Source organism: Mirounga leonina, unplaced genomic scaffold (assembly GCF_011800145.1).
Source record: "Mirounga leonina isolate KUSES-001 unplaced genomic scaffold, KU_Mleo_1.0 Mir_125, whole genome shotgun sequence".
Lineage (NCBI taxonomy): Eukaryota > Metazoa > Chordata > Mammalia > Carnivora > Phocidae > Mirounga > Mirounga leonina.
This window is the reverse complement of record NW_023270305.1, coordinates 18,899,371-18,927,103: the sequence shown is the minus strand read 5'-3', so window position 1 is coordinate 18,927,103 and position 27,733 is coordinate 18,899,371. Positions and strand designations below refer to the sequence as shown.

The window sequence follows — 27,733 nt, the reverse complement described above, 5'->3', positions numbered from 1 at the left end:
TTAACAAATCTCATGTTTAATAATAATAATTTTTAAATGTTTGTAGCAGCATTTTTAGTATAGCCAAAAACTGGATACGACCCAAATGTCCATGCACAGATGAACGAATAAGCAAACTGTGATATATTCATACAATGGAATAGTGTTCAACTATAAAAATGAATAAACTATAAATACATATAATATACACAAATACCAAAGTAATTATGCTGAGTGAAATAAGCCAGAAAAACAGAGAACATACCAGTCCATTTATATAAATCTAGAAAATGCGAACTAATTTCTAATGACAGAAAGCAGATCAGTGATTGCTGGGGGATGGGGAAATGTAGAGGAAAGCAGGGAAGAATAGAAGGGACACTTTTGGGGAGTGAACAGATATGTTCACTATCTGATTTTGCTAATGGTTTCATGGGAATATATGTATGAAAAAAAACTGTTCAATTAAAATATGTGCACTTTTTTCTTTTTTTTTTTAAAGATTTTATTTATTTACTTGACAGAGAGAGACAGTGAGAGAGAGAACACAAACAGGGGGAGTGAGAGAGGGAGAAGCAGGCTCTCCGCAGAGAAGGGAGCCCAATGCGGGGCTCGATCCCAGGACCCTGGGACCATGACCTGAGCCGAAGGCAGACGCCCAATGACTGAGCCACCCAGGTGTCCCTGAAGTAAGTTTTCATATAATGTCATTAGGCCTAGTCCTTTGTTTTAAGAAATCAGACCTTTTGGTGTGGAGGTGTGGCACCATCTGGCAATCAGACCTACGTCTTTTATAAGATCATTAAACTTTCTGTTTGCAAGGTACGTCATTTGATAAATACTTGCGCCATCCCTTGCTTGTATTAGTTGTCTACTGCTGTGTAAAAAATCACTATAGAACTTAGCAGCTTCAAACAACAAGCTTTTATTATTTCACAATTCCTGAGGGCCAGGAATCTGGGTGCAGTTTGGCTGTGTGCCTCAGGCTCAGGGTCTCTCACAAAGAGGCTGTCATAAACAAGGCTCAGCTAGGAGAGGATGCTCTCCCAAGCTTATCCTGTGGCATGCCTTCTGTTCTCACTGGCTATTGGCCAAAGACATCAGTTCCTTCCCACATGGCCTCCCTGTAGGGAAGCCCCCAATGTGGCAGGAGCCTCCTCTCAAAGGGAGATCCAATACGGGGCTACAGTCTGTTTGTAACCTTGTCTCAGAAGTACCTCTTCACGAATCTGTGTGTCCAGCCCACATGCAAGGGGAAGGAGGCAGGGCCCATCGGTGTCACCTTGGACGCTGCCTACCACACTGCTTTTCTCGCTTGCTTGCACTGCTTTTGCTGATGTTGGTCTATATGTACGAAGTCTTGCTTCGTGTGTATATTTTTGCTTTGCCCTGAACTGTCCTTTTCTGCAGATGTCTAAGGGAGTATTCCATAGGGAATGTGTGAAAACACATGCCCAGTATGTCTCCACTCCAATCCAAGCTGGCCATGAGGTTGTTAAACAGGTGACGGGTTCGAGACAAAACCATGGATCAAACTTTGCATGGATTCCCTGTACAACCTTCATGGGAGCACTCACTCCCTGCCTTATCAGTCTATGAAAGAAGGTCATTTTAAGCTAAAGTCTAACGTCAATGATTATTGGGTCATTGGTCATACAGTCTAGGACTAGTAGGCCTCCACTCAGTTGGAAAATTTGAGATATGGTTACCAAGCACATACTGTTAACCTCACCGGCCCCCTTCTTGGTGTGTTGAAGTTTAACTATGTCAAAGTCTAAACTGCTTCCTGGAAGAACTTCTGCTTCTTATATAAAGTCACACCACAATCCTAACTCTTGAGTTTTCCCTTGGTCAATGGAAAAATTAAAATTAAAAAAAAAAAAGGAAAGAAAAGAAGACAAACCAAACAAACCCTGTTTTACTTAGACTAACAATGGACACTATAGGAAGCTTTTGACAGAAAGAATCAATTGTATGTTTAAAAGACATTCTAAAAAAATTGGGAGACAAAACACCAAACAGACAATAGTGAGCTTTTCTACTTGGGAAAAAAAGTTAACTCCAAGAGTCTCAAAGTCTTTGTAACCTTTTGAATCCTATCCTCCTTGAGTTTCTCTCTCGTTTTAGTCAGCTTTACCTGATGTTCCAAATGAGCTTTTACCCCACCAGAGTTTTCAAAGAACACACACACACACACACACACACAGTACTAGATCCAATCAACTCTGTGAATAGCAGGGAACTGAATGTATGGATTCCTGAAAAATAAAGGTAGAGGTTAATGAATCTTAAGGTTCATGGCCCCTCCCAAGGCTTTGGGAATGGTTCTAACAATGTAGCCACTTGATCATAAGACTGTAAAATTTGCTGAAGTAACAGAAAGTAGATTGATTGCCTTGGGCTGGCGGGTGGAGGGGGGTGGGAAGAGGGGCGTGAAAAGTTAAAAGATACAGATTTTCTTCTAGAGGAAAATGTCCTAAAATTGGCGGTGATGGGCACCTGGGGGGGTTCAGTTAATTAAGCATCTGACTCTTGATTTCAGCTCAGGTTGTGATCTGAGGGTGGTGAGAGGGAGCCCCAAGTCAGGCTCTGCACTCAGTGGGGAGTCTGCTGGAGATTCTCCCTCTGTCCCTCCCCCAGCTCACGCATGTGCTCTCTCTCTCAAATAAATCAGTCTTTAAAAAAAACTGGTGGTGGTGATGGTTACACAGATCTGTGAATATACTAAAAACCATTGAATTGTACACTTAAATGGGTACATTGTATGGTATGGGAAATATATCCTAATAAAACTTTTTTTTTAAGTAAAATATTTTTAAGTCAGTTAAGTCTATCCTGCCTTCCACTCAGACACACTTCTCCAATCACATGGCATTAGAGTGGCTGTGGTAATTTGGGGGATCTGGGGAGTTGGGGATTTGATTTTGGTATAGTGAGATTTATGTAGTTTGCAGTTGTTTCTGCAGATAATTAAGGTATTGCTAACCATTGCAGCGTAGGCATGGCTTCCAGGAATACGCCCATAGCCAGCTCCCTGTGCTCACCTATTAGGGAACAAAAATACAGCTCATGCTCCCTCTCCAAAATAAATAAATCTTAAAAAAAAAATTCTTTTAAACTTTACAGTATTATAAATCTAGATGAACCCAAAGCCCTGCCATGCTCTGACCACCTTGCCCAAGACAGAGGAATCCATGCAGCAGCTTGGCCCAGGCTCCAAGCACCAGTCCTCTGCTACCCTGGCTGCCTGCTCCAGCTGTCTATCCAGCTCCCCTCAAGGTCTGCAACCGGATTTGTACCCGTGTCTCGGTTGACCCAGTGGGCATGTCTGTTTCTTTTTTTTTTTTTTTTTATGTTATGTCACCATACATCATTAGTTTTTGATGTGGCGATCCACGATCCATTGTTTTCGTGTAACACCCAGTGCTCCATGCAGTACGTGCCCTCCTTAATACCCATCACCGGGCTAACCAATCCCCCCTCCCCCCTCCCCTCTAAAACCCTGTTTCTCAGAGTCCATAGTCTCTCATGGTTCATCTCTCCCTCCAATTCCCGCCCCCCACCATTTTTCCGTTCCTCTCCTAATGTCCTCCATGCTATTCCTTATATTCCACATATGAATGAAACCATATGATAATTGACTTTCTCTGCTTTGGCATGTCTGTTTCTATCTTGGAAACTTTTGTCTTCCATGATCCAAGCCCTCCTACCTTCCTAACATTACAGCCTATATTTCATTTGACTATCGTACGTTATCTTTTTTTTTGAAGATTTTATTTATTTGACAGAGACAGAGACAGCGAGAGAGGAAACATAAGCAGGGGGAGTGGGAGAGGGAGAAGCAGGCTCCCCGCCGCGCAGGGAGCCCGATGTGGGACTTGATCCCAGGACCCTGGGATCACGACCTGAGCCAAAGGCAGACACTTAACGACTGAGCCACCCAGGCACCCCTCGTACTTTATCTCTTACAATCCAATGTGCTACTGAGTTTTCCCCTCGTTCTCCTGTGTCTGTAATAACTTCTTTCTGCTGGCTTTTTCTTTTCTTTTTAAGTTTTCTTTATTTTTGGGCGACTGGGTGGCTCAGTAGTTGAGCGTCTGCCTTCGGCTCGGGTCGTGGTCCCAGGCTCCCTGCTCAGTGGGAAGCTTGCTTCTCCCTCTCTTACTCCCCCCTGCTTGTGTTCCCTGTCTCTGTCAAATAAATAAATAAAATCTTAAAAAAGAAAAAAGATTTCTTTATTTTTGAGAGAAAGCATGAGCGGGGTGAGGGGCAGAGGGAGAGGGAGAGAGAGAATCTCAAGCGGACTCTGTGCTGAGCACGGAGCCCCATATAGGCCTTGATCTCACGAACCTGAGATCATGACCTGAAGTGAAATCAAAAGTCGGACACAACCGAGCCACCTAGGTGCCCGAGCCTAACTTCTTTATCCTCATCCTTCAAGACTCAGGCTATCTTCCTTGAGGAAGCCTTTCTTGACCACATCATCTCAATGCCCATTAATATTCTGCCTGAGCTAAGTGTTCCTCCTTTGTGTTCCCAACAGTACCCTGTAAACTCTATCAGAGAACCTCTCAATTGTACCAACATAATGTTTCCATGTCTGTCATTCAACCCTCAAGTGCAGGAACCTGTACCTATTACCAAAGTGAGTGCTCAAAGTCAGGATCCTAGATGGAACCATGTTAATCAGTCTCAAATTTAGACTTTTAGGTCTTGGGTTTGTTTTTTTTAAGATTTTATTTATTTGACAGAGAGAGACACAGAGAGAGAGAGAGGGAACACAAGCAGGGGAAGTGGCAGAGGGAGAGGCAGGCTCTCCGCTGTTATTGTTACTTTCCTCTTATAAAACTTTCTGAAGACTGGTGGTGTGAATTGGAGAAAATGACCCAACCTTATCTTAGTGATTAAAAATAAAATCCTGGTAACAATACCAGTACTCTAAGGTCCAATTCATGTTTTTAATAAACCAAGACCTAGGGGCGCCTAGGGGGCTCAGTTGGTTAAGTGTTGGCTCAGGTCATGATCCCCAGGTCCATGAGCCCCACATCAGGCTCCCTGCTCAGTGGAGAGCCATCCAGGCGTCCCATTGTCTAAGTATTTCTTAGTTGGTTAAGCGCCTGCCTTCGGCTCAGGTCACGATCTCCAAGTCTGGGATCGAGCTCTGCATCGGGCTCCTGCTCAGTGAGGAGTCTCCTTCTCCCTCTCCCTCTGCCCCTGCCTCCCACCCCCACTCCTGCATGTGCGCTCTCGCTCTCTCAATTAAATAAATACAAATCTTTAAAAAAATAAAATAAAATCCTAAGTTGGAGGCAAACAATACACCTGATACAGCTTTCATCATCCATCCCTGACAGGACCCTGACAGGAAAAAAAACGAAAAGCCTAGAGGACGGACGACTATCCTTTTACTTCTTATTGCTGATTATTTTAAACCTAGATTTTAGCTAGCATGTGTGTGAGTGACATTTAATCGACTCTTCTCATAAATTGACTCTATTTTGTCATTCTTGGTGTATGTAGCTTACCACCCACCACACCTAACAGTGTGTGTTACAACTTTTCATCTCCCCTCCCTTATCCATGCTTAGGGAGCACTATGTCTTGTACATAAGACAGTATCATACTCCCTAGTTCCCCTTTTTCTTCAGAGAGCAGCTCAGTGTTCAGAATACAGCTTCTCCTTCTGGTCACCTCCAGATTCAAGGTTTCCACACACCACTTCATTTTATATAAATACTGTCAAAAATCACCTTAGCTTTTCCTTTGTGATCAGTGGTCTTTGAAAAAATATCCTTTCCTTTCCCATGCTTAGGTCTTCAAAGTGTCCAATTCTTTGTAGAAAGAGCATTTCACACCATGGCAAACTGTTTTAGAAACAAGACATACTAATACACCTAAGTCTTTATTTATTTGGCTCTAAGAAGAATTTGCATGAAAATGAGCCTGTGTGGCAGGTACAGAACGTACTGTAACAGCACCAGAGAGGAATGCTCTCTGCTCTACAGAGCCTCAGTGTTTTCATACATACATGTGACTTTAGTAATAAAACCAGAGTCCAGGAAAAAAGGAGCCCTTTAGGAGAAAATCAGTTTAGAGTGACTTTTCAAATTGACCATTCCTTCTCATATACTTAAATTCAAATAACGGATACATTCACAGGCCCAAATGTTGGCATAGAATAAAATCATGTTCATTTATTTTTTCTGCATCTTAGAATTAGAAGGCATAAAATTAAATACGTTGAATGTAATAAATTCATCCATACAAGTGCAAGTCTCCAGCTATAATGCATTTTATGGCATATTTATCATTTAAAAAAATGTACCAATAAATCAAAAAAGAGGGAGTATGTCCATTTAACCTTTATTTAAGTGTATGTAGGAGGTCTTCAGAAATCAAAGATGAGCATGAAGATATGGCCAAACATAAAATCTATCAAATTCAGTGAAAAGTTGCTGACTTTAAATAGTAGTTGTAAGAATGACCAATATATATTCTTTGTTAACAACCCCTCACTCTACAGTAAAAAAAAAAACAAAATAAACATTCAGTAAACATTCTTTCCTAAGGTAGTTTCCCTTATATATCAGTGATTTATCCATTTCTTTGTATACACAAATTTGTTGAACATACCAATCAGTGGTTCTCACAATTGAAAAATAAAAGCACAAAAAAGTTTACACTCTTGTACAGGTAAAGAAAAGATCACTTGAATTAAACTGGATCTCCTTAAGGGCACAGTACAGTTTCAGTTTCAATAACTATTACATAATTAGCTTCTTACATACAAATATTGACATATTTGGCTTGTGCTTCAAAGCCTTTGTGTCTGTGAAGTCCATGTCAACGCAGCTCATAATTTGAAGTCACTGGGGAGGTCTTTACTGCTGCTGGGTTTGACCTGATCATGCATTAGAGTCTCCTCAGCACCTGCTGTAGCACTGCACATCTCCGAGGCATCATCAGCATCGGGGTCCAAGCCTTCGGGACAGGGAAGTTTCAGCAGCTCTTCCCGGAGCTGAGCGGTGTGACGCTATATAGGGGAAAATGAGCGATATAAGAATTACTAACTCTGATATTCTAACATAACATCATTTGGGGGAGGCACTGAGTTTAAAACAAAACCCAAAGCATTAGGCCTACAAATATTTATTGAGCACCTTCCTTATGTTAGCTACTGTAAGAAGCAGTGAACAAAATGGGCAAAAACCTCTAACCTCAAAATAACTGATGTTGCTGAAAAGCCCTGAGAAGCATGAGCACAGCTCCTACCCACGCCGCCTACCCTGGTAGGAGAGAGAGCATTACTGATGATTTGTAAGATACCACTCACGTATGGTAGATACACTTTGAAATTACAGACAGTAACATCTTGACTTATAATACATCTTGTCTCTGGCTAAATATTTTTTAAGATTGATTTTTTAAATTAATTAATTAACGAGAGAGAGAGAGCACGTGCGCGCACATGCGAGCAGATGCAGTGGGAGCGGCAGGCAGAGCAGGTAGAACAGGAAGAGGGAGAAGCAGACTCCCCGCTGAGCAAGGAGCCTGATGAGGGACTTGATCCCAGGAAGCAGGGATCATGACCTGAGCCCAAGGCAGATGCTTAACAGACTGAGCCATCCAGGCATCCCTCTGGCTAAATATTTTTGACAGAAAGTCCATAAATGAAAATAAACCCACCATTATTTTACTGAATACAAACAAGTATTCATCAGGTACCAGGTCTTGTGTAGGACATCTGCAAAATGTTTTACACTAATAGTCTCACATAATGCTCAGAAAAAGCCTTAGAAACAATTTTATTTATTTTTAATTTTTTTTGACATATATTATTAGTTTCAGGGGTACAGTTCTGTGATTCATCAGTCTTACACAATTCACAGTGCTCACCATAGTACTAACCCTCCCCAATTTCCATCACCCAGCCACCCCATCCCTCCCACCCCCCTCCACTCCAGCAACCCTCAGTTACAATTTTATCATCCTATTTTTTTTTTCGTAAGTAGGCTCCATGCCCAGTGTGCAGCCCAACACAGGGCTCAAACTCATGACCCTGAGATCAAGACCTGAGCTGAGATCAAGTTGGACGCTTAACCAACTGAGCCACCTGGCTGCCCCCCTAAATTTTTTTTCTAATTTAAGCAAGTGAAAAAGAAGAACCAGAGAGATTATATAATTTTGTATTCTACCATTTAGAGAAAGATGTAGAGATATTAACAGAGGGGACAGTTGTCTATAAATATTAATTTTTGGTTTATAATTTTCTATTGGGAGAGAGATGACCTCAAGTATCACACCAGGGCTTTGAAAATTAACTAACCAATGTTTACAGAACAATTTTTATATATGAGACACTGTGTTCAACACTGACAATATAAAAGCAATGAGTAAAATAAGGAAGATATAATCTCTGACTTCACAGAGACTAAATTTGGGTTGGAGGTCTAAGACCTATAAACAAGATAATAACACCTACACACTTGTAGCCATTTGTAAGGTTTCAAAATATATTAACACGCTGGTTAACTCGTAATTTCTCTAGCTCCAATTTCCCTTCCCCTGTGGACAACAGGAGAAAACATTAGGGAAGGAGAAAGAAAAATTTGACAATTATAAAGGCTTAGCTGAGGTGGAATCCTATGTCTTTATTGTGGGATTATTAAGCCAAGTAGCTGCATATGTTTCTCAAGTAGCACTCAGCAGCGAAGGTATAGTTGGGATGACAGAAATTTGGGCTGATTCAGGGATAGAGATTTCCAGGCCTGAGCGACACAGAAATAACAGAGTAAAAGAATTTGAGATATAAGCAAGACGCCAACTGACATAACAAAGCCAAAGAAGGGTGGACTTTCGTCACTAAGGTTTTGTTTAAAAGAAAGAGCTATCTAAACACAGGTTTGGGGAAGATCGATTTGGTTATGGACTACAGAAAGAACTAGAAGGGGAGAACTAAGTCCAAGGAAGCTGGTCAAACAGACTAAGCTGTGGGAACTGAAAAGAAATAATGGGGAGAGGGGAGGCAGCCTCCCCCTGAAGGCAGCACTGATAAGACCTAGTACTGACCAAGTATACTAGATGAAGGAGGAGTGAAATAGTATCTGAAGATTTTAAGACAGAGAAAAATGATTTAAATGAGAAATATAGGGTGCCTGGGTGGCTCAATCAGTTAAACGACCGACTCTTGTGTGTTTTAACACACAGAGGGTATTATAGAAGCTTAAACTGAAGTGATCTAAGTCAAGGCAGGTTTCCATAAAGTTAAATTTAAGCTACAGATGAATGGCAGTGAGCTAGCAAGAGGAGGTGAAAATGAGAGTAAAGGCCTGGAGGGGAGAGTTGAGGGAGCAGAGAGAGGAGCCAGGGTCACTGGTGTGGAGAACTGGGCGTGGGGACCTTGGGTAGAATGAAAAGTAAACTGCAAAAGAGAAAAGGGAAAAGAATAAAAAAAGTCATTCACAGAGCACATGTTGTCAACATCCTTTTTAGGAAGTGTCAACTCATTGTCAAAAATTGATGGCCCTTTTCTACAGACTTAACTATGGCTCTGTCAATGACTACAACTCTTCTTGTGAAGCCGCCAGCAGGGCTCCTGTTAGGACGGCTTACTCACCTTGAGGGCTGCGGCGTGGTGAGACATAGTTCTGCCCACCCGCTTATCACTGCTGTACTGCTGGATGTCCGCAATCCACTCCTCACACTGGGCCATGATCTCAACTCTTTTCAAGTAAAAGTGTTTGTGTATAACCTTGAGAATAAAACAGCCAAGGCAACAAAAGGTGTTTGGGTCAGAATTTACAAAGAAATGAAATTTAAAAGACAATCGCAACGTTTTTGTCTCCACAAAACTCAGTTTAGTGAATTTTACATTAACAGGGAGGAATCAGGCTAATGACATCAGCTGATGTGAAATGCCCAGCTCTACAGGAGAAAACAATGCCCAAGATAAACCAGACATTCAAACAGTTAATCCTATCAGAGAGAATAAAGACAAATACAATGTAATATATTCACAAGGTGAGCACTGTAAATAAATAACCAGGAGAAAATAATTAGGAGGGTACTGACAACAGAAAAACTGGCAAATTTTCAACCTTTAAAAGAGAACTCTATAAATACCTAAATAACTAAAGACATTCCAAATGTCAAAGATATGGATACAGAAATCAGAACAGAGCCCTAAAAACAGGCACTATTACTACTTTGTTAATTTTATCTTCTGGTTAATTTATAGTTAAGATCATATTTTGTAACATTAACTTTCCTCGTTTGCTTGAGAGTGAGCGAGCACACGTGCAAGGAGGCTTCCTGTGTGTGGACTGGAGGGAGGGGCAGAGGCAGACGGACAGAGAGAGTCTTAAGCAGGCTCCATGCCCAGTGCGAAACCCCACGTGGGGCTCCATCTCACAACTCTGAGATCGAAACCAAGAGCCACCCAGGCGCCCCAAAGGTAACCTTCCTTGTAATAATTGTGGTTTTTACATGCAACTTAAAAAATTCTCTTTGAAAAACTAGAATTTCTTCCTTCCTGTGTAAGCAGTAGGAGTCTACTTCTGACATATTTAAGTTAGAAAATAGATCAATTTGGAAATGTATCAATTAAAAAATACTATTCTGGGGGCGCCCCCTATCCTGACTTCTTTAAGCATGTTAGTTTTACTCATTTCTGAACTTTTTATAAAAGGAATCATGAAATGTACTTGTTTATGCTTGGCTTCTTATACTGTAGTCATGATATTGGTCCACACTAACGTGCATAGCCGTTGATTCATGCTGCTGTATTCCATTTTATGAATATTCCATAATTTGTCCATTCATTCTTTTGATAGACAAGTGAACTGTTTCCAGTTTTTGACAGTTACGGATAATGTTATGAACATTCTCTATACCCAGTTTCTAGGAAGCACATACCAAGTAGTAGAACTGCTAGTCACTCAGCATATATTCAGCTGATCAGATTCTGCTAAAGAGTTTTCCAAAGCGGCTCTACTGATTTATATTCCCATCAGAAGTGCATCAGAGTTTCAGTTGCTGCACATCCTAACATTTGGTACCAAAAGCCTTTAAATTCCTAGATATGCCAAAGAGTTAGAAAGGGGCCAGACAATGTGGGGCTTTGTAGGCCACGGTAAGGACGTTGGGTTTTCTTCTTCATATAATGGGAAGTCAATGGAGACGATGAGATTATGTGTGGTAATCTCTGCAGAAGGACAGGAGTGGAAGCAGGAAGATTGGTGAGGAAACTACTTCAAATATCCAAGCAAGAGGTAGGTAACAGTGGCTTGAAATAGGTTGGTAATGGCCAAGATGGTTTTAACCACCGTATTTTCATTATGTTTTGAAGGGTGGAGCCCAACAGGATTTGTCATTAGACTGAATGTGTTATGTCAGAAAAAGAATCAAGTCACAGGGGGTACAGGTTTGGGGCTTAGATGATAGTGCTTTTACTGAGAGAGGGAGGGAAGTAAGAAGAATATAATCATATTGGCATGCGTGGGTGGCTCAGTCGGTTAAGCGTCTGCCTTCGGCTCAGGTCATGATCCCAGGGTCCTGGGATCGAGCCCCGTGTCGGGCTCCCTGCTCAGCGGGGAGCCTGCTTCTACCTCTCCCGCTCCCCCTGCTTATGCTCTCTCTCTTTCTCTCTCGCCCTCTGACAAATAAAGAAAATCTTTAAAAACAAACAAAAGAATACAATCATATTTTAGGAAGATTATGGAGAGACAACTAACCACAGGGAGAGTCACTTTTCAGGTGGTGAAATAAAAGCACTTGTGAATATCAAGACAGGTTTCAGAAACTTACTAAGTCCAACTTTTTCCTAAAGGAAAGAAAATATCTTCTCTTCAATATTCACACACGGATATTAGTATAAGGGCAAAGTTTCTATTTGTAAGACAACTTTAGAAAGTACCTTGACCTCTAATAAAAAATAATATTTTTATGAGAACTACTTTAAAAACACAGTTCGCTAGAATGGTAACTGTTAAAAATAAGAAATTAAAAAATTGTCCCAAAATATAGTCAGATGCCTTGTAGGAAGTAGGTGGTTTTAAAATTCACCTCTATTATATTATTACTCATCTTTTATGATTAAAAGTATAGTTAAGTTTAGTATACCACAGACTATCTAAATATAAAGGCAGGTACAATACTAATAAACAATATTCTACAATGCCTTTAATAAAGTATTTCATTAATTTTATTGAACATACCTCTTTAAAGCACGGGGAAGGGTTTCGGATTTGTTCGAGCATTGCCCACTTAACCGTTGCTTGTCTAATGTTTCCATCATATTCTCGAGAACTCTGTGTGCCACTGGGAGTGCCTCTGGACCGTTCATATCCTGGTTCATTAAAATAAGGCTCAGCTACTAATATAAGGGACTGAACAGACACCAACACCTGAGGAACAAAGAAAGACAAATTATAATGGGACATTTTTATTACCAGTAAACTGATATCTTTTAATATGTGCTTCCACGTATTTTTATCACCATAGAATTGATGTTAATCATTAGGACACTGGAATACTATATTATTATTATGTTTTTAAGATTTTATTTATTTATTTGACAGAGAGAGAGACACCGAGAGAGGGAACACAAGCAGGGGGAGTGGGAGAGGGAGAAGCAGGCTTCCTGCCGAACAGGGAGCCCGATGCGGGGCTCGATCCCAGGACCCTGGGATCATGACCTGAGCCGAAGGCAGACGCTTAACGACTGAGCCACCCAGGCATCTCTGAAATACTGTATTATTAAAAGCAAAATTAAAATAGGTACAGTAGTGGGGCACCTGGGTGGCTCAGTCGGTTAAAGTATCTGCCTTTGGCCCAGGTCATGATCCCAGGGTTCTGGAAACGAGTCCCATTATCAGGCTCCCTGCTCAGCGGGGAGCCTGCTTCTCCCTCTGCCCTCTCCCCGCCCCCCACCCCACTCATGCTCTCTCTTTTCCTTGCAAAAATAAATACAAAAAATCTTTTAAAAAAACAGGTACAATAGGCTCATAATATTTGTATATCTTATATTTTATATTCTTGGATCCTTGAAAAAAATAGAACTAAAGATATTTCCTGAAACTGCTATAAAAACATTTATTTATAAACATCCCACACCAATTTAAACATTATTGTGCTCTAACTGTCCTGACTCTCAAAGAGCATAATGGTAACCATGCACTCTTAATAATACTCACTTGTAGGAAAAACGAGCCAAGACGCAATCTTTATTTTTACTCCAAGGAAAATAAATACTTTTTAAAGGCATCTTGTATTTGCCTTTTTTTAATAACTTTTTTTTTTTTAAGATTTTATTTATTTATTTGAGAGAGAGAGAGATAGCGAGAGCAGGAACACAGCAGGGGGAATGAGAGAGGGAGAAGCAGGCTTTCCGGTGAGCAGGGAGCCCGATGTGGGGCTCGATCCCAGGACCCTGGGATTATGACCTGAGCTGAAGGCAGACGCTTAACGACTGAGCCACCCAGGCGCCCTGTATTTGCCTTTTTAAAAAAGATTTATTTCTTTTAGAGAGAGAGAGAGCAAAAGTGTTGAGGGGCAAAGGGAAAGGGAGAGAGAATCTCAAGCATATACTCTGTGCTGAGCGTAAAGCCGGACGTGGGGCTTGATCTCACAACCCTGAGATCACGAACTGAGCCAAAACCAAGATTTGGATGTTTAATCAACTGCTCCACTCAGGTTCCCCTGCTTTTTAAAACATACACCACTTTGGGGGGCACCTGGGTGACTCAGTAGGTTAAGCAGCTGCCTTCGGCTTAGGTTGTGTTCTCAGGGTCCTGGGATCGAGCCCCACGTCCGGCTCCCTGCTCAGCGGAGAGCCTGCCTCTCCCTCTCCCTCTCCCTCTGCCTGCCACTCTGCCCACTTGTGCTCTCTATCTCTCTGTAAAATAAATAAATAAAATCTTAAGAAAAAACAAACAAACATACACCACTTTGGAAGTATACAAATGCTACTTTATTTTTCTTCAGTGAACTCATCAGCTATGTAGGAGTCATAACATTCATTTTATGGAATTTTCTGGAAACTTGGATTATCTGACTTATTTACTCATTTTATTCACAGCACACTTTACTGTAGCCATAAAACTGGGCATGAAAAAAACAGTAAATTAAGAAATCCTTGGAAGGAAAAGATTTCTCTTTTTTAAAAGGAATTGATTTTCAATATTAAAAATTATCTAGCTCTGAGAACAATGTAAAAATATTTAAGTCAGAGACCACAGTAAGCAGAATAACTTACCCCTTCAGAACCTATTTTTTTGGTCATCTGTAAATGAAGATAACAACTACTTAAAGAATGGCTGTGAGAATTAAATAAACTTTCATTGGGAGTTAAGCAGTAGTGCTCATTAAGTTTAATTTAGCCACAGTGGCTATTCTTTCTTGGAGTAAAAACAACAGCAGGCATCCACAAAACAGTATAATGTAAAACAAAATCATTTCTACTCTGAAAATAGTCTTTTTACTTAATGTAACATGGGCCTGCAGAAAAGCAGTCAGCATGAGTTCCATTTTTTTTTTTTTTAAAGATTTTATTTATATGAGAGAGAGAGAGAGACAGCGAGAGAGGGAACACAAGCAGGGGGAGTGGGAGAGGGAGAAGCAGGCTTCCCACTGAGCAGGGAGCCTGACATGGGGCTCGACCCCACCGAGCAGGGAGCCTGACATGGGGCTCGACCCCAGGACCCTGGGATCATGACCTGAGCCGAAGGCAGCCGCTTAACCAACTGAGCCACCCAGGTGCCCCATCATGAGTTCCATCTTGATCAATAAAACTTAAAAGAGCTACCTGGATCAAACCAAAATATGATGTTTATCATAGCTACATCTGGCTAAAGTGTTAAGAATATGAACTGACAATGAATAACAGAAAAACACCCATTACATAGCATAGTATATTAATATACATACAGTTACATTTAAGTTAATAATAAACAACATATTTTCATTCTATAATATAGGTTCCCTGATTCCTAGTCAATCCTTTGATACTTTAACAAAGTCAAGAGTTACAGCCTTTTATTCATAAGCTGAATTTACAGTCCCTCTCCTCTTCAGTTTTATATTAGTATCCACAAAAGTGCATGAAGTTTTCATTGTCATTTGTTTGGAACTGACCAAATCAAGAACCACGTAACAGCTTCCTTTCACTATCTGTGTGAAAACAAAAATTTTAAAGCTGTTGGATGGTCTTCTACCAGGCCACTGAACTAGTTAGCAATCAAGTCTCCTACAATTTTATATATTCATTTGGTCACTTTATTCCTACCACTATCCATTCTTGTGACTCATACTTATCTTATCCTTAGACTATCCACTAATTTGCCATATTCCTCCTTCTACCCCACATCCCTTAGGAATTATTAACTTTTGATTTCCTGTATTTTCATGTTGTATCTAAAATTTTATTATGGATATTTCAAACATAGGAAAGCACAGAGTATGTAATCCAAAATACTAATTTGCAACAAGAAACTCTATTAGAAGAAATAATAACATCTTTGGTGTGAGGGAAACACTCTTAATTAGTAAAATGCTTTTAGCCTTTTAAAATAGTAAGTACCTGCCTCTGGAAAATTATGCTGCTATTGAGTAGGACTGTAAACAGTGGATGATTTCCAGAACTTTCCATTTTAAGAAAAATTGTTTCAGGGGAGCCTGGGTGGCTCAGTTAAGCGTCTACCTTCAGCTCAGGTCATGATCTCAGGGTCCTGGGACTGAGCCCAACATCTGGCTCCCTGCTCAGCGGGGAGTCTGCTTCTCCCTCTCCCTCTGCTCCCCGCCCCCACCACTCATGCTCACTCTCTTGCTTGTTCTCACTCTCAAATAAACAAAATCTTTAAAAAAAAGAAAAAGAAAAATGGTTTCATACATATATATATAACAATTATATATATATAAAAATGCTTGTTTTATATATATATATACACATATATATATAACAATTTTATTTATATATTTGAGAGAGAGACAGAGAGAGCACAGCAGGGGGAGGAGGAGAGGCAGAGGTATAAGCAGACTCCCTGCTGAGACACGGGGCTTGATCCCAGGACCCTGGGATTAAGACCTGAGCTGAAGTCAGACGCTTAACTGACTGAGCCACCCAGGTGCCCCAATGGTAATATCTATTATAAATGGTTGATTACATGAACCATAAATTATGTTTAACTCCTCTTGCATATGACATCTTTATTAACATCCAACTGGATGAAACTATTCACAAGGCATTATAATAGGTATTTTAAGTACATTATAGCAACATTAAAAACTAGTTATAGCAATGCTAAAATTTGGTGCTACTGTAACAATTCTGATGAAAGTTTTAATGAATAAGACTTTTGATTTTAAATTGTGCTAATAGTTAAGACAATTACTATGTTACTGATGGATATGAGACCTATGGCATAAGACTACCATATGTGATATTTTTATACAAATAACCATTATTCTTTTAAGAATTTCACTACAGAGAAACCAAGCAACTCTAATAAAGCTTGCCACTGTTCAAAATATCTTGGAATTGTTTTTGTTTTTTTTTTAAAGATTTTATTTATTTATTTGACAGAGAGAGACACAGTGAGAGAGGGAACACAAGCAGGGGGAGTGGGAGAGGGAGAAGCAGGCTTCCCGCTGAGCAGGGAGCCCGATGCGGGGCTCGATCCCAGGACCCTGGGATCATGACCTGAGCCGAAGGCAGACGCTTAACGACTAAGCCACCCAGGCGCCCCTCTTGGAATTGTTTTTAATTGTATATAACCTTCAGAAACGTTTTGTGGAATATTTTCAATCTGGCAAAAGCACTTTTATCCTTTGTGCACATGTGATAAATAAAAAGGTAAAACAATGTTGGTTCCCAAAATCTAACCAAGAAGAAAATTAAGTAATTTTCCCTGATCCTCCCTAGTTTGCCCCTGAAGAAAGTTTCTAACAGAGCACAAAGAGCAGTATTTTCCTGCCTGCATGCATTTATTTCTTGTATAATATATAATAAAAGAACCTCACAAAGAGACCAGTATTTCTTAGGACAGATGCAAAAATCCTCAAACAAAATGCTAGCAAACTGAATCCAGTAATATATAAAAAGAATTATATACCAAGAGACCAAGTGTATTTATCCCAGGAATGCAAGGTTGGTCTAACACCCCCAAATTAGTATAATACATTGTATTAATAAAATTAAAAAAATAGTAGAATCATTTCAACAGATGCAGAGAAAGTGTCTGATAAAATCCAACATCCATTTGTAATAAAAATACTCAGTAAGCCAGGAATAAAGAGGAATGTCCTCAACCTGATGAAGAGAATTTATGAAAAACTCACAGGTAACATGACACTCAATGGGGAAAGACTGAAAGCTTTCCTCCCTAAGATCTGGAGGAAGACCAGGCTATTCACTTCTGCACAGAAAAGAGAGCCTCCTCTTGCTGCTGCCCAAGTCAGTTTGTCACAGATAGTTTCCTAACTATCTAAAATAAAGAGAACGTCATATAGTAACTGTTATCATTTATAAAACTAAAAAAATCAGAAATGAAATATATATATATTTTTTAAAGATTTTATTTATTTATTTGAGACAGAGAGAATGAGAGAGACAGAAAGCACATGAGAGGGGGGAGGGTCAGAGGGAGAAGCAGACTCGCCGCCGAGCAGGGAGCCCGATGCGGGACTCGATCCTGGGACTCCAGGATCATGACCTGAGCCGAAGGCAGTCGCTTAACCAACTGAGCCACCCAGGCGCCCCAGAAATGAAATATTTAGTCAATAATGGAGAAACAGTTCAATTACAGTATATGAACTCAAAAGATTATTAATTATAAAAACATAACTTGGAAAAATGGATATGCTCTAATGTTAAGTGAACAGAACAATGTACAAATGATGTATCTAATATGTTAATTATCATTCTGTGAACTATGTATACAACAACAACAACAAAAAAACCCTAAAGGGAATATATAGAAAATTTTTATGTATGGGTACTTAAGTTTCCAAACTTGTAAAATTTAAATCCCTGAGCATAAGTTGCTTTATTTCACAGATTTGGGGTATATATTAGGTATACAGGCAATATATAAGTTAAAAGCAAATTAAATTTTAAAATAAAAAACTTTGAAAATTATAAATTTATTTTTTAAATTATATAAATTCAACAAAAAATTCAATTCTCAGCTAAGTCTAATTTACTTTATGAAAAATAGGATATCTCTGAATTTCCTTTTGTAGTAAAACTTGTCATAAGCTTAGTTTGTGTTGACAAGAGTAACATACACGTAAAAAAAATATTTTAAAGTTTTTGGACTAGAATTGAAATAATCACTTCTAAAATGAAGTAGTACTTGGGAGGAATATTCTAGTAACTTTCTTATAGTTCTCTGCATGAATCATCTAACTTCTTTTTTCTTGGTCTCAAGATTAACAAAAAGGAAAAAATTATTGGTACTATTTTCTTTTTTTTAAAGATTTTATTTATTTATTTGACAGAGAGAGCATGCACAAGCAAGGGGAGCAGCAAGCAACAGGCAGAGGGAGAGGGAGAAGCAGGCTCCCCGCTGAGCAGGGAGCCGGATATGGGGCTCAATCCCAGGACCTTGGGATCCTGATCAGAGCTGAAGTAAGACGCTTAACCAAGTGAGCCACCCAGGTGCCCCTTGGTACTATTTTCTTAATTCATGAGGATACTGCAAAGTCTTTCCAGAGAACCAAAAAAGTGACATCCTAAGGAATTATTTTTCATATCTTTTTTCACCTAATTCAAAATAAAGAGTGTAGAAAAAGAATCTTTTCAGGGTAGGCTTAGCTGGAGATAATTTATGGTGGTTTCTCTTAAACCCTAAACTTTAAATGTGAGTTTAAACTATTATGAGCAGTAATGATTTGTTTCTGCTTCCTCAATAAACAAGCAAAAAAGTTAATTCATGTTATTAACATGCTTACCTGTTCATCTCTTAGCTGGGATTCTTAACTATGGAGGTAAAGCCTCAACAAAAAGCATTTGATGGGCTATAAAACATATTATGTGCTCAAGTGGTATGTGGAAATTAATTTCCAAAATTCAAGACTATGAAATATGTGTGTCAAATGCTCTGCAAAATAAGAACTTCAAATCCCAAGTTTTATGAATTCTAGGACAGTGCTTCTGAACCTCAGATGAGTCCCATTATTAAGGAGATTACAGAAAAACAGTATTATATGTGGAAGAAAATGTAATACTAGTAGTTTAGTAATTCTACTCATATGAGTTTAAGCCCTGTAAGTGACTGGGAGATGGGAGAAAATTATGTCTTACGTTATCTTTTTGCACCATAGTGTACTTTAAGGGCAACTTGGGAATTTTGTTAAAGGTAATTTTGGCAAAGTGCAACTTTTGTCTTATGCCCTAACTTAAGATTCTAAACTCCAGATGAGACAAGACTCATTGTACCTACTGCTCACCTATAAGCTATTTAGGATAGCTTTTTTGGTTTACTATGTTTATTCTTGGTCACTAAAACCAATTTTTAAAAAAATATAGATAGTTCTTTATTTTCTAAGTGAAACTCAGAGAAATGTGTTTACTTGCAAAAAGCTTGAGGTCTGAGGATTCCACTTCTCTTCTGGTCTTCCATGCCACGTATTTAAGATGCTTAAACAAACCTGAGGAACAAGGGAAGAAAGCATAAACAGAATTGAGTGTTTTTTTTTTTTTTTAAGATTTTATTTATTTATTTGACAGAGAGAAAGACAGCGAGAGAGGGAACACAAGCAGGGGGAGTGGGAGAAGGAGAAGCAGACTCCCGGCCGAGCAGGGAGCCCGATGCGGGGCTCGATCCCAGAACCCTGGGATCATGACCTGAGCCGAAGGCAGACGCTTAACGACTGAGCCACCCAGGTGCCCCCAGAATTGAGTGCTTTTTAAAAGCAAACTGCCACAACTAGAAGCAAAATTGAAATGCTATCATGTCACAGTATCTCAGTTTTACGTCCCCCAGCAAAACACTAAGGGTCAGTCTGTTAGAACAAACTGGCATCTTCAGATGTGATCCAAATCTGTATGGCATTACAATTCCTTCATAATGAAAAATAACTCTTTGCCAAACCTTTTTTTTTTTTAAGATTTTATTTATTTGACAGAGAGAGACAACGAGAGAGGGAACACAGCCGGGAGAGTAGGAGAGGGAGAAGCAGGCCTCCCGCTGAGCAGGGAAACCGATGTGGGGCTTGATCCCAGGACCCTGGGATCAGGACCTGAGCCGAAAGCAGACATTTAATGACTGAGCCACCCAGGCGCCCCTTTGCCAAACCTTTTAAAAAAAATTTTCAGCGGGAAAAAGTAGTACCATTATACATTAAAAAAATCTCTCTTGGGGTGCCTGGGTAGCTCAGTTGGTTAAGTGTTTGCCTTCGGCTCAGGTCATGATCTCATGGTCCTGGGATCAAGCCCAGCAACGGGCTCCCTGCTCAGCAGGGAGTCTGCTTCTCCCCCTGCTTGTGCTATCTCTCTCTCAAATAAATAAATAAAAATCTTTAAAAAAAAAAAAAAACTCTCTCAAAATTTTGTAAATTTCCAAATGGATATGGGTTTAATAGAAGGGATCTTGATTTCCTATTTGTCTCTACATTCAATTTGTTATAATATATTGTTTAGGTGGAAGTATATGGAAAAATCTAGCTTCACATAAACATGAAGTTGGAAGGAGGAGGACTCAAAGACCCCCTGCAAGGGCCTTGAGGATCTATCTGCTGGGTTCCTCAGAACAAACTTCACAACACAGATACTTGTTCACTCAGACAGCAAGAATGAACTCAAACTATCTGCCAAACAGAGGTTAAGAGGTCATTCTGGGAAAAACAGAACTGGGGACATTTTATCTATACTTGTAAACTAACAATTTCATATAATGGGCAACAGACTTGGCAAATAAGTGGTCCTTAATAAAGCTGAGAAGTCCATCTCCTTGCTCTTCCTGTAATCGTTCTGTGATAGCAATATGCAAAATATACTAATTCATTTAGGACATAATTTCATTAGTAATTTTTTCTTATTTTTTATATTTTTTATTTTTTTAAAGATTTTATTTATTTATTTGACAGAGAAAGACACAGTGAGAGAGGGAACACAAACAGAGGGAGTGGGAGAGGGAGAAGCAGGCTTCCGCTGAGCAGGGAGCCCAATGCGGGGCTCGATCCCAGAACCCTGGGATCATGACCTGAGCTGAAGACAGATACTTAACGACTGAGCCACCCAGGCACCCCAATAATTTTTTTTTGAAGATTTTATTTATTTATTTGACGGAAAGAGACACAGTGAGAGAGGGAACACAAACAGGGGTAGTGGAAGAGGGAGAAGCAGGCTTCCCACAGAGCAGGGAGCCCAACTCGGGGCTCAATCCCAAGACCCTGGGATCATGACCTGAGCCGAAGGCAGATGCTTAACGGCTGAGCCACCCAGGCGCCCGTCATTAATAATTTTAAGAGACTTGTACCTGAACAGCTTTGTACACCATTACTTAAGGTACTGTCAAACACTTCATTTTTAGAGCATCCCCGTGACTACCAATGGCAGGTATTCTTACCCCTACCTAGAGATCTGGAATCCAAGTCTTCTTTTTTCTTTCTTTTTTCTTTTTTTTTTTGGTGAAAGGGAGAGAGAGGGGGACAGTGGGAGAGGGAGAATCTTAAGCAGGCTCCATACCCAGTAAGGAGCCCGATGAGGGGCTAGATCTCATGACCCTGAGATCATGATCTGAGCAGAAACCAAGAGTCCGACGTTTAAATGACTGAGCCACCCAGGAACCCTTATGCCATTAAGTCTTAAGGAAGTAATTTCTTAAATAAATTTTAACATTTTACACTTAAACTCTTCAGATTCTAGTCTCTCTTCAGTAAAGTCAACATTGTTATATCGTCTTCTCTGCTCAGTTATAAAAGACCCGTTCTTTGTTCTTCCAAAGCAACTAAGGTCTACCTCTGATTAAATCTCCTACAATAAACTCACAAAGCAAATTCCAGTTTTATGATCTGAGTTTATGATGAAGACAAAACCAAGGGAAAACTTAGTTCACCTTTAATAAACCAGATCAACTTCAAGCACTTGCTCCTCTCATCATCAAAGTGTCTGCTTATGAAGTCTATCATTTTCTTCTGATCATCTAGTAATTTTTAAACATGAAATACTTCCAGCATGGAATTCACTGTTGAAATTCCATCAAGCTATCCAAAATTACTTTGAAAAGTGATGACTGTTCTTTTAAATCTAATTTTAAAAGGTTTACTGTCATATGAAATGCTTTTATACCTCTTAGTCAACTTCTTTTTCAGACAGAATGCATCTTCCTATTTATTAAAAAATATAAAACATTTTAACATAAGTTAAATGGCAAACATAAATTCACAATTACATGTATCATGGAAAACACGGATAGCTATGAAAGCAAGAAAAAGTGATGATATGCAAAAAAGGAATACAGAGTTGACAGGACCATGCTTGAGGCACTTGTGAAAAGGTAACTGGAATTGGAGATAACGGAAAGTAAAGAAAGGTGAGAGACGAAGACAGACCTTTGGCTCAGGACAAAGTCTCAACTGGCCAAGGAATATGTTGAGTAAGTCCCTCAGTAACTTCTTAAGACTCTAAGTGCTTCTCAACACTGTTGTGTTTCTGCCCTTTTTGGTTCCTTCTCTCTCATTCCTCAGGCTAATCTTTGCATACAGGAAAGAGAAGCATGAAGAAAGCCAGGGAACTCTCGGAAAGAAGATAACCAAAAGAAAATTTTTGCTTAAATTACAAAGAACCTTTGGTTATAATACTTTGGCATCAGAAACAAAAGGCCGAAATTACATTACCTTGCCATCATTATAAAGGTTTGGATTGAATCGCACGCTATGACCGCCAGTTGTCTCTAGATTCACAAGAGGGGGTGAACTGGGATAATCTTGAGGAAAATATACATCAAATTCAAAGCAGCCATTTGCATAAGGGGTGTCCGCTGGACCAGTTATCAGAACCTAGTATGCATGTACAAATACACAAAAGTCCATGTTACTCTTCCTTGACACTACTCGCGATTTAGAAAAACACAATCCAACATGAAATAAGAATAGCCTTCTTAATCCTACATACATCTCTACCAGAACATGTTAAAAATGAGATTAAAAGTTAAAAATAACAACATGACTAGAAATGGTTTTAGATTAGGATTAAAGTTATTTAGTTTTGGTGAAAATGGGCTATTAAAAGAAAGATGCCTTATTGGCAGCAGGAGAGCTTACCTTAACATCAAATACCCTTTAATATTGTTACTATTTTTCTAAGAGCTTTCCTTCATGATATTTTCTATTGTATTTAACAATTTGAGATTTTAGGTATACTCATCATCACATCCAAAAGGTATGAGGGTAATTTTCTGCAATACACCTTCAGGTAAGTTAACATTTTGAGAAGTAACTTAGTTTTAAAAAATTTTTTCTGGGATAATGAGACAAGTAGTTAACAAAAAGTTCTCATGTAACAACTTATGATAAAAAGGTTTTGAGAGAACAGTAGGTATTTCCCATAGGGTAACTGGTAGTCTAAAAAATAGCAAAGAACCCAACAGCGAGTATCAGAGTTATTTAATGAATTTTGTTTAAGTCGATCAACAGATACTAACTGTGCAAGGCATGAGCAGAAAAGCCTCTGGTCCTGAATAGCTGTGTGTGGAGGCAAGTGGCACTAGGGTCTCAATCTGTGACAACTCTGATAGATGGCTGGGAGCTCCGTGTTGGCACTTTTTTATTTAGGTCCAGCATAATGTTTAGCAGAGACAAAGTCACAAGTCTGAACTTAGGCGGCCAATTTAGTGATATAATGCTTCCCAACGCAACCATTCTATAATTGGCTATTATGTGTAACAAGGAACAGGTAAGAGTGTGGTCAAATAGGCCAAGTCTGTGAGATTTCTACTGAAAAAATTACCCAAAAGAGCAAAATAAAAAAGCAAGCAAGCAAAAAAGGTCTTCAAGTCAATGTGTCAATAGTTAACAGCTGTGCATATAAGGAAGCTGTAGCCCAGAATAAAACGACAAATGTAAAGACAGGTGTGCCACCATTCCCGTCCCTGCCGGGTGTCCAGTCTTTATAATCTTCTTGCTGTAGCAATCGCTTAGAACCTAAGGCCAGACCACCACAGTGTTAAAACATAAAGGTGCAGTTATTTATTACTGTACTACCATTACTTAATTCATAGATATTATGGTTCTGTAAATACATGAATTTCCTAGAAAAGGAAAGAAAAAGAATAATTTTGAAGACTGATAGTATAAAACACAAGAGAAACATCTTGGATGACAAGGAAGAAATCTTAATGACTTTTTTCTATTGACCAGCATTAAATCCTTTGATACTAAGCTCTTAAAAATATCAGCTGCATACAACCTTGACTCAAGGAAGGCATTTTGGTATTTTCTTCTAATTATTTTGAAAAGCAGTCTCATACACATACTCTAACATTAAAAAAAGGACTCGTTTCACTAATGTCCAAAATGGTCAAAAGAATTTTATTAAAATTCATGCTATTTCTAGTGCTCTGTATGAATATTTAAATAATGACATTAGCCAGAGAGACAGAGAAATAGTTGTTTTTTTCTACCTTCATGATGTCAAGTCGTTCCTCATCACAGCGCACGAACACACTCGAAGAGGATGAAAGAGGCAGTGAGGTGGACAGCGTCACGGCTTCCTGGGCAAGGCGGCGGGCGCGGGCAGCACTATTTGCATCATTTGCATTTTTCACCTGAGACATGTAGTGGTAATTTACTTTAAAACCCAATTTCCCATCTTCATCCTCAGAAACCATCTCAAATGTATCTAAAAGAACAAGAAAAAAAAAAAAAAAAACCAGACTGAAAAAAAGAGAAAGCACTAGAATGGAGGATAGCTGTTACAATGACAAAAATCACAAAGAAATCACTAGCCCTTCTTCCACCCCAAGTGGAGGGGACTGAAGCCTGGCGCAGAGAGCACAGTCAGCCAGACTGGAACAGCACTGTATGGTGACAGATGGCAGCTACACTTGTGGTGAGCACAGCAGAAGGTACAGAGATCACGAATCGCTGTTGTACGCCTGAAACTAATGGAGCATTGTGTGTCAACTATACGCAAAAAAATTTTAAAACCCCACAATGTGCAGAGGACTGAAAAAACCGGAATTATACATGTTTATGTCATACCTACTGCTAGATGGATGAACTACGTAATGGAAGCAAAAGCATGAAATGATTTTTTTTTTAAAGATTTTATCTTTAACTAATCTCCACACCCAACATGGGGCTCGAACTTACAACTCTGAGATCAAGAGCCGCAGGCTCTACCAACTGAGCCAGCCAGGCACCCCCAGGAAATGCTTTTTGATGTACAATGTGGACAAACTGATAGACTGTATCAAGCAGCTATAACAATGTAAAGCAGAAGACAATTTATTCTTAAAATGAGTGGTATAATGTTTTTGCCAATTCAGATTTTCATTTTTAAAGACAAGAATATGTCTTTTTATATTTGCACTGATTTTGGAATCCGAAAACAAAAGTCTCAGGGTGAAGTTTACTCTTACATTACTTTTAGAATTTAAGTTAATGGAATAAAAGATGAATCTTCTAAGTACTGTGAGAAAATATAATTAATGGGCTAATTCTTAACCATCTATTTAGGCAGATTTAGAAAAGACTTAAAGTGGGGCGCCTGGGTGGCTCAGTCGGCTAAGCGGCTGCCTTCAGCTCAGGTCATGATCCCAGGATCCTGGGATCGAGCCCCGCATTGGGCTCCCTGCTCGGGGGGGAAGCCTGCTTCTCCCTCTCCCTCTGCCTGCCACTCCGCCTACTTGTGCTGTCTCTCTCTCTGTCAAATAAATAAATAAAATCTTAAAAAAAAAAAAAAAAGACTTAAAGTTATTCTTTACTTATAAACTCTGTACACAAAAGAAAGAAAAAAGTGGATTTGAATTTTATCTCTAGTTCAGATTACTCCACCCTAACCAATGGGGTTACAATAAAGAGATTTATATAAATTGTAACACTAAATCAAAACCACATACTAGGGGAAATACTGTCATTAGAAGCAACAGTAATTTTTGATCTTGTGTTCATACAATTCTAAATATATGGAAAAACTTTAATGCTATATTATAATTAGCATTAGTGCACCAAATCTCACCAAGAACTTACCAAGTGCAAGGCTCTAGGCTAGGCTGTTTGGGTTAAATGATAAATAGGAAACTAAATCTGCCTTCAAGGAGTTTATAATGTAGAAAAAGAGGGAAGACCTATAAAGTGTCACAGGTCTGTGCACTCCGTATGTTCAAAACAGGAGTGCCACATCTTTATTTAACAAATCTTTCAGAGAGAAAAAGAAACTTTTGGTGCATTTCTTGTAGAAACTATCATCAACTCTGTATGAGCAGAATCTAATTTAAGAAGAAATGTTCAAAACTTAGTTTACTATATAGTACATATAACTGTTACTGATCAAATGTACTGTTCTCGGCAAAATTACTTCCTGTCAGTAAACTTGTAAACTGGAGTTATTTCATCTGCCCAATTCTGCTGCCTTTCATATAATACAGAGATGAATTTCCTTCGAGTAAACAGCAATTCACCAGAAACACACAAGCCCATTCCCATGCCTGGAGGAAAACTTTTCTATCATATGCATATAAGAGACCAGGGTCTACTAATACCAAAATTTTATTACAATATTCAATTAGGGGCGCCTGGGTGGCTCAGTCAGTTGAACGTTGGACTCTTGGTTTCAGCTTGGGTCAGTGAGATCAAGCCCTGCGCTCATCCTGGAGTCAGCTTGATATTCTTCCTTCCCCTCTTCCCCTCCCCCTACTTGCATGTGCATGTGTGCTAAATAGTCTTACCAAAAAAATACACTTTCACAAAGTCTGTGACACCCTCTTCAAAAGGTAAAAATTAATTCCCCTTTCCTTGAGTATGGGCTAGATTTAGTGACTTACTTCTTGAAGAATAAAGCAGAAGCAATGGTATACAACCTCCAAAAGTAAATCATAAAAGGCCGTGTGGCTTCCTGTTTGCACTCTCTCTCAGAGAAGCTAGATGCAATGTGTGAAGACACTCAAGAAAGAGGTCCTCTGGAGAGGCTCACATGGCAAGGAGCTAATAAAGCCTCCTATCAACAGCCACGTGAGTGAGCTCCAAAGCTCAGGCCCCAGAGCCAGTCACGATCTCACATGACTGAAGCTCCAGCCAACATCCTGACAGCAACTTTGTAAAAGACCCTAAGCCAGAACCAGTGAGCTGAACCATTCCTGAATTCCCGACCCAAGGAAACGGTGAAATAATAAATGTTTGATTTATTTATTTATTTATTTATTTATTATTTATTATTATTTTTTTAAAGATTTTATTCATTTATTTGACAGAGAGAGACACAGCGAGAGAGGGAACACAAGCGGGGGGGAGAGGGAGAGGGAGAAGCAGGCTTCCCACGGAGCAGAGAGCCCGACGTGGGGCTCGATCCCAGGACCCTGGGATCATGACCTGAGCCGAAGGCAGACGCTTAGCGACTGAGCCACCCAGGCGCCCCTATTTATTTATTTTTAAAGATTTTATTTATTTATGTTTGTCAGAGAAAGAGAGAGAGAGAACGCACAAGCAGGGGGAGCAGTGGGGGGCTTTATAAAAGATTATAAAAATCTTTTATAAGATTTTATTTGGGGCGCCTGGGGGGCTCAGTCGTTAAGCGTCTGCCTTCGGCTCAGGTCAT

At 39.5% G+C, this 27,733-nt stretch overlaps 1 protein-coding gene across 9 annotated transcripts in view; it reads right to left on the bottom strand.

Annotated features, from left to right (window-relative positions):
• Window positions 1-6,153: 6,153 nt before the first annotated feature.
• BIRC6 (baculoviral IAP repeat containing 6) overlaps window positions 6,154-27,733 on the bottom strand; it is a 227,928-nt gene continuing 206,348 nt past the window's right edge. For 6 of the 9 annotated variants that reach the window (XM_035000880.1, XM_035000872.1, XM_035000874.1 and 3 more), the window contains 6 exons: window positions 24,600-24,817; window positions 22,816-22,977; window positions 19,549-19,626; window positions 12,195-12,383; window positions 9,596-9,730; window positions 6,154-7,012 (listed from right to left, as the gene is read on the bottom strand). In XM_035000880.1, coding sequence (XP_034856771.1) covers window positions 6,833-7,012; window positions 9,596-9,730; window positions 12,195-12,383; window positions 19,549-19,626; window positions 22,816-22,977; window positions 24,600-24,817 — 962 coding nt within the window. In that variant the 3' untranslated portion in view covers window positions 6,154-6,832. The remainder of the gene's footprint in view (window positions 7,013-9,595; window positions 9,731-12,194; window positions 12,384-19,548; window positions 19,627-22,815; window positions 22,978-24,599; window positions 24,818-27,733) is intronic. The other 3 variants (XM_035000875.1, XM_035000876.1, XM_035000877.1) reach the window with 1 other exon arrangement.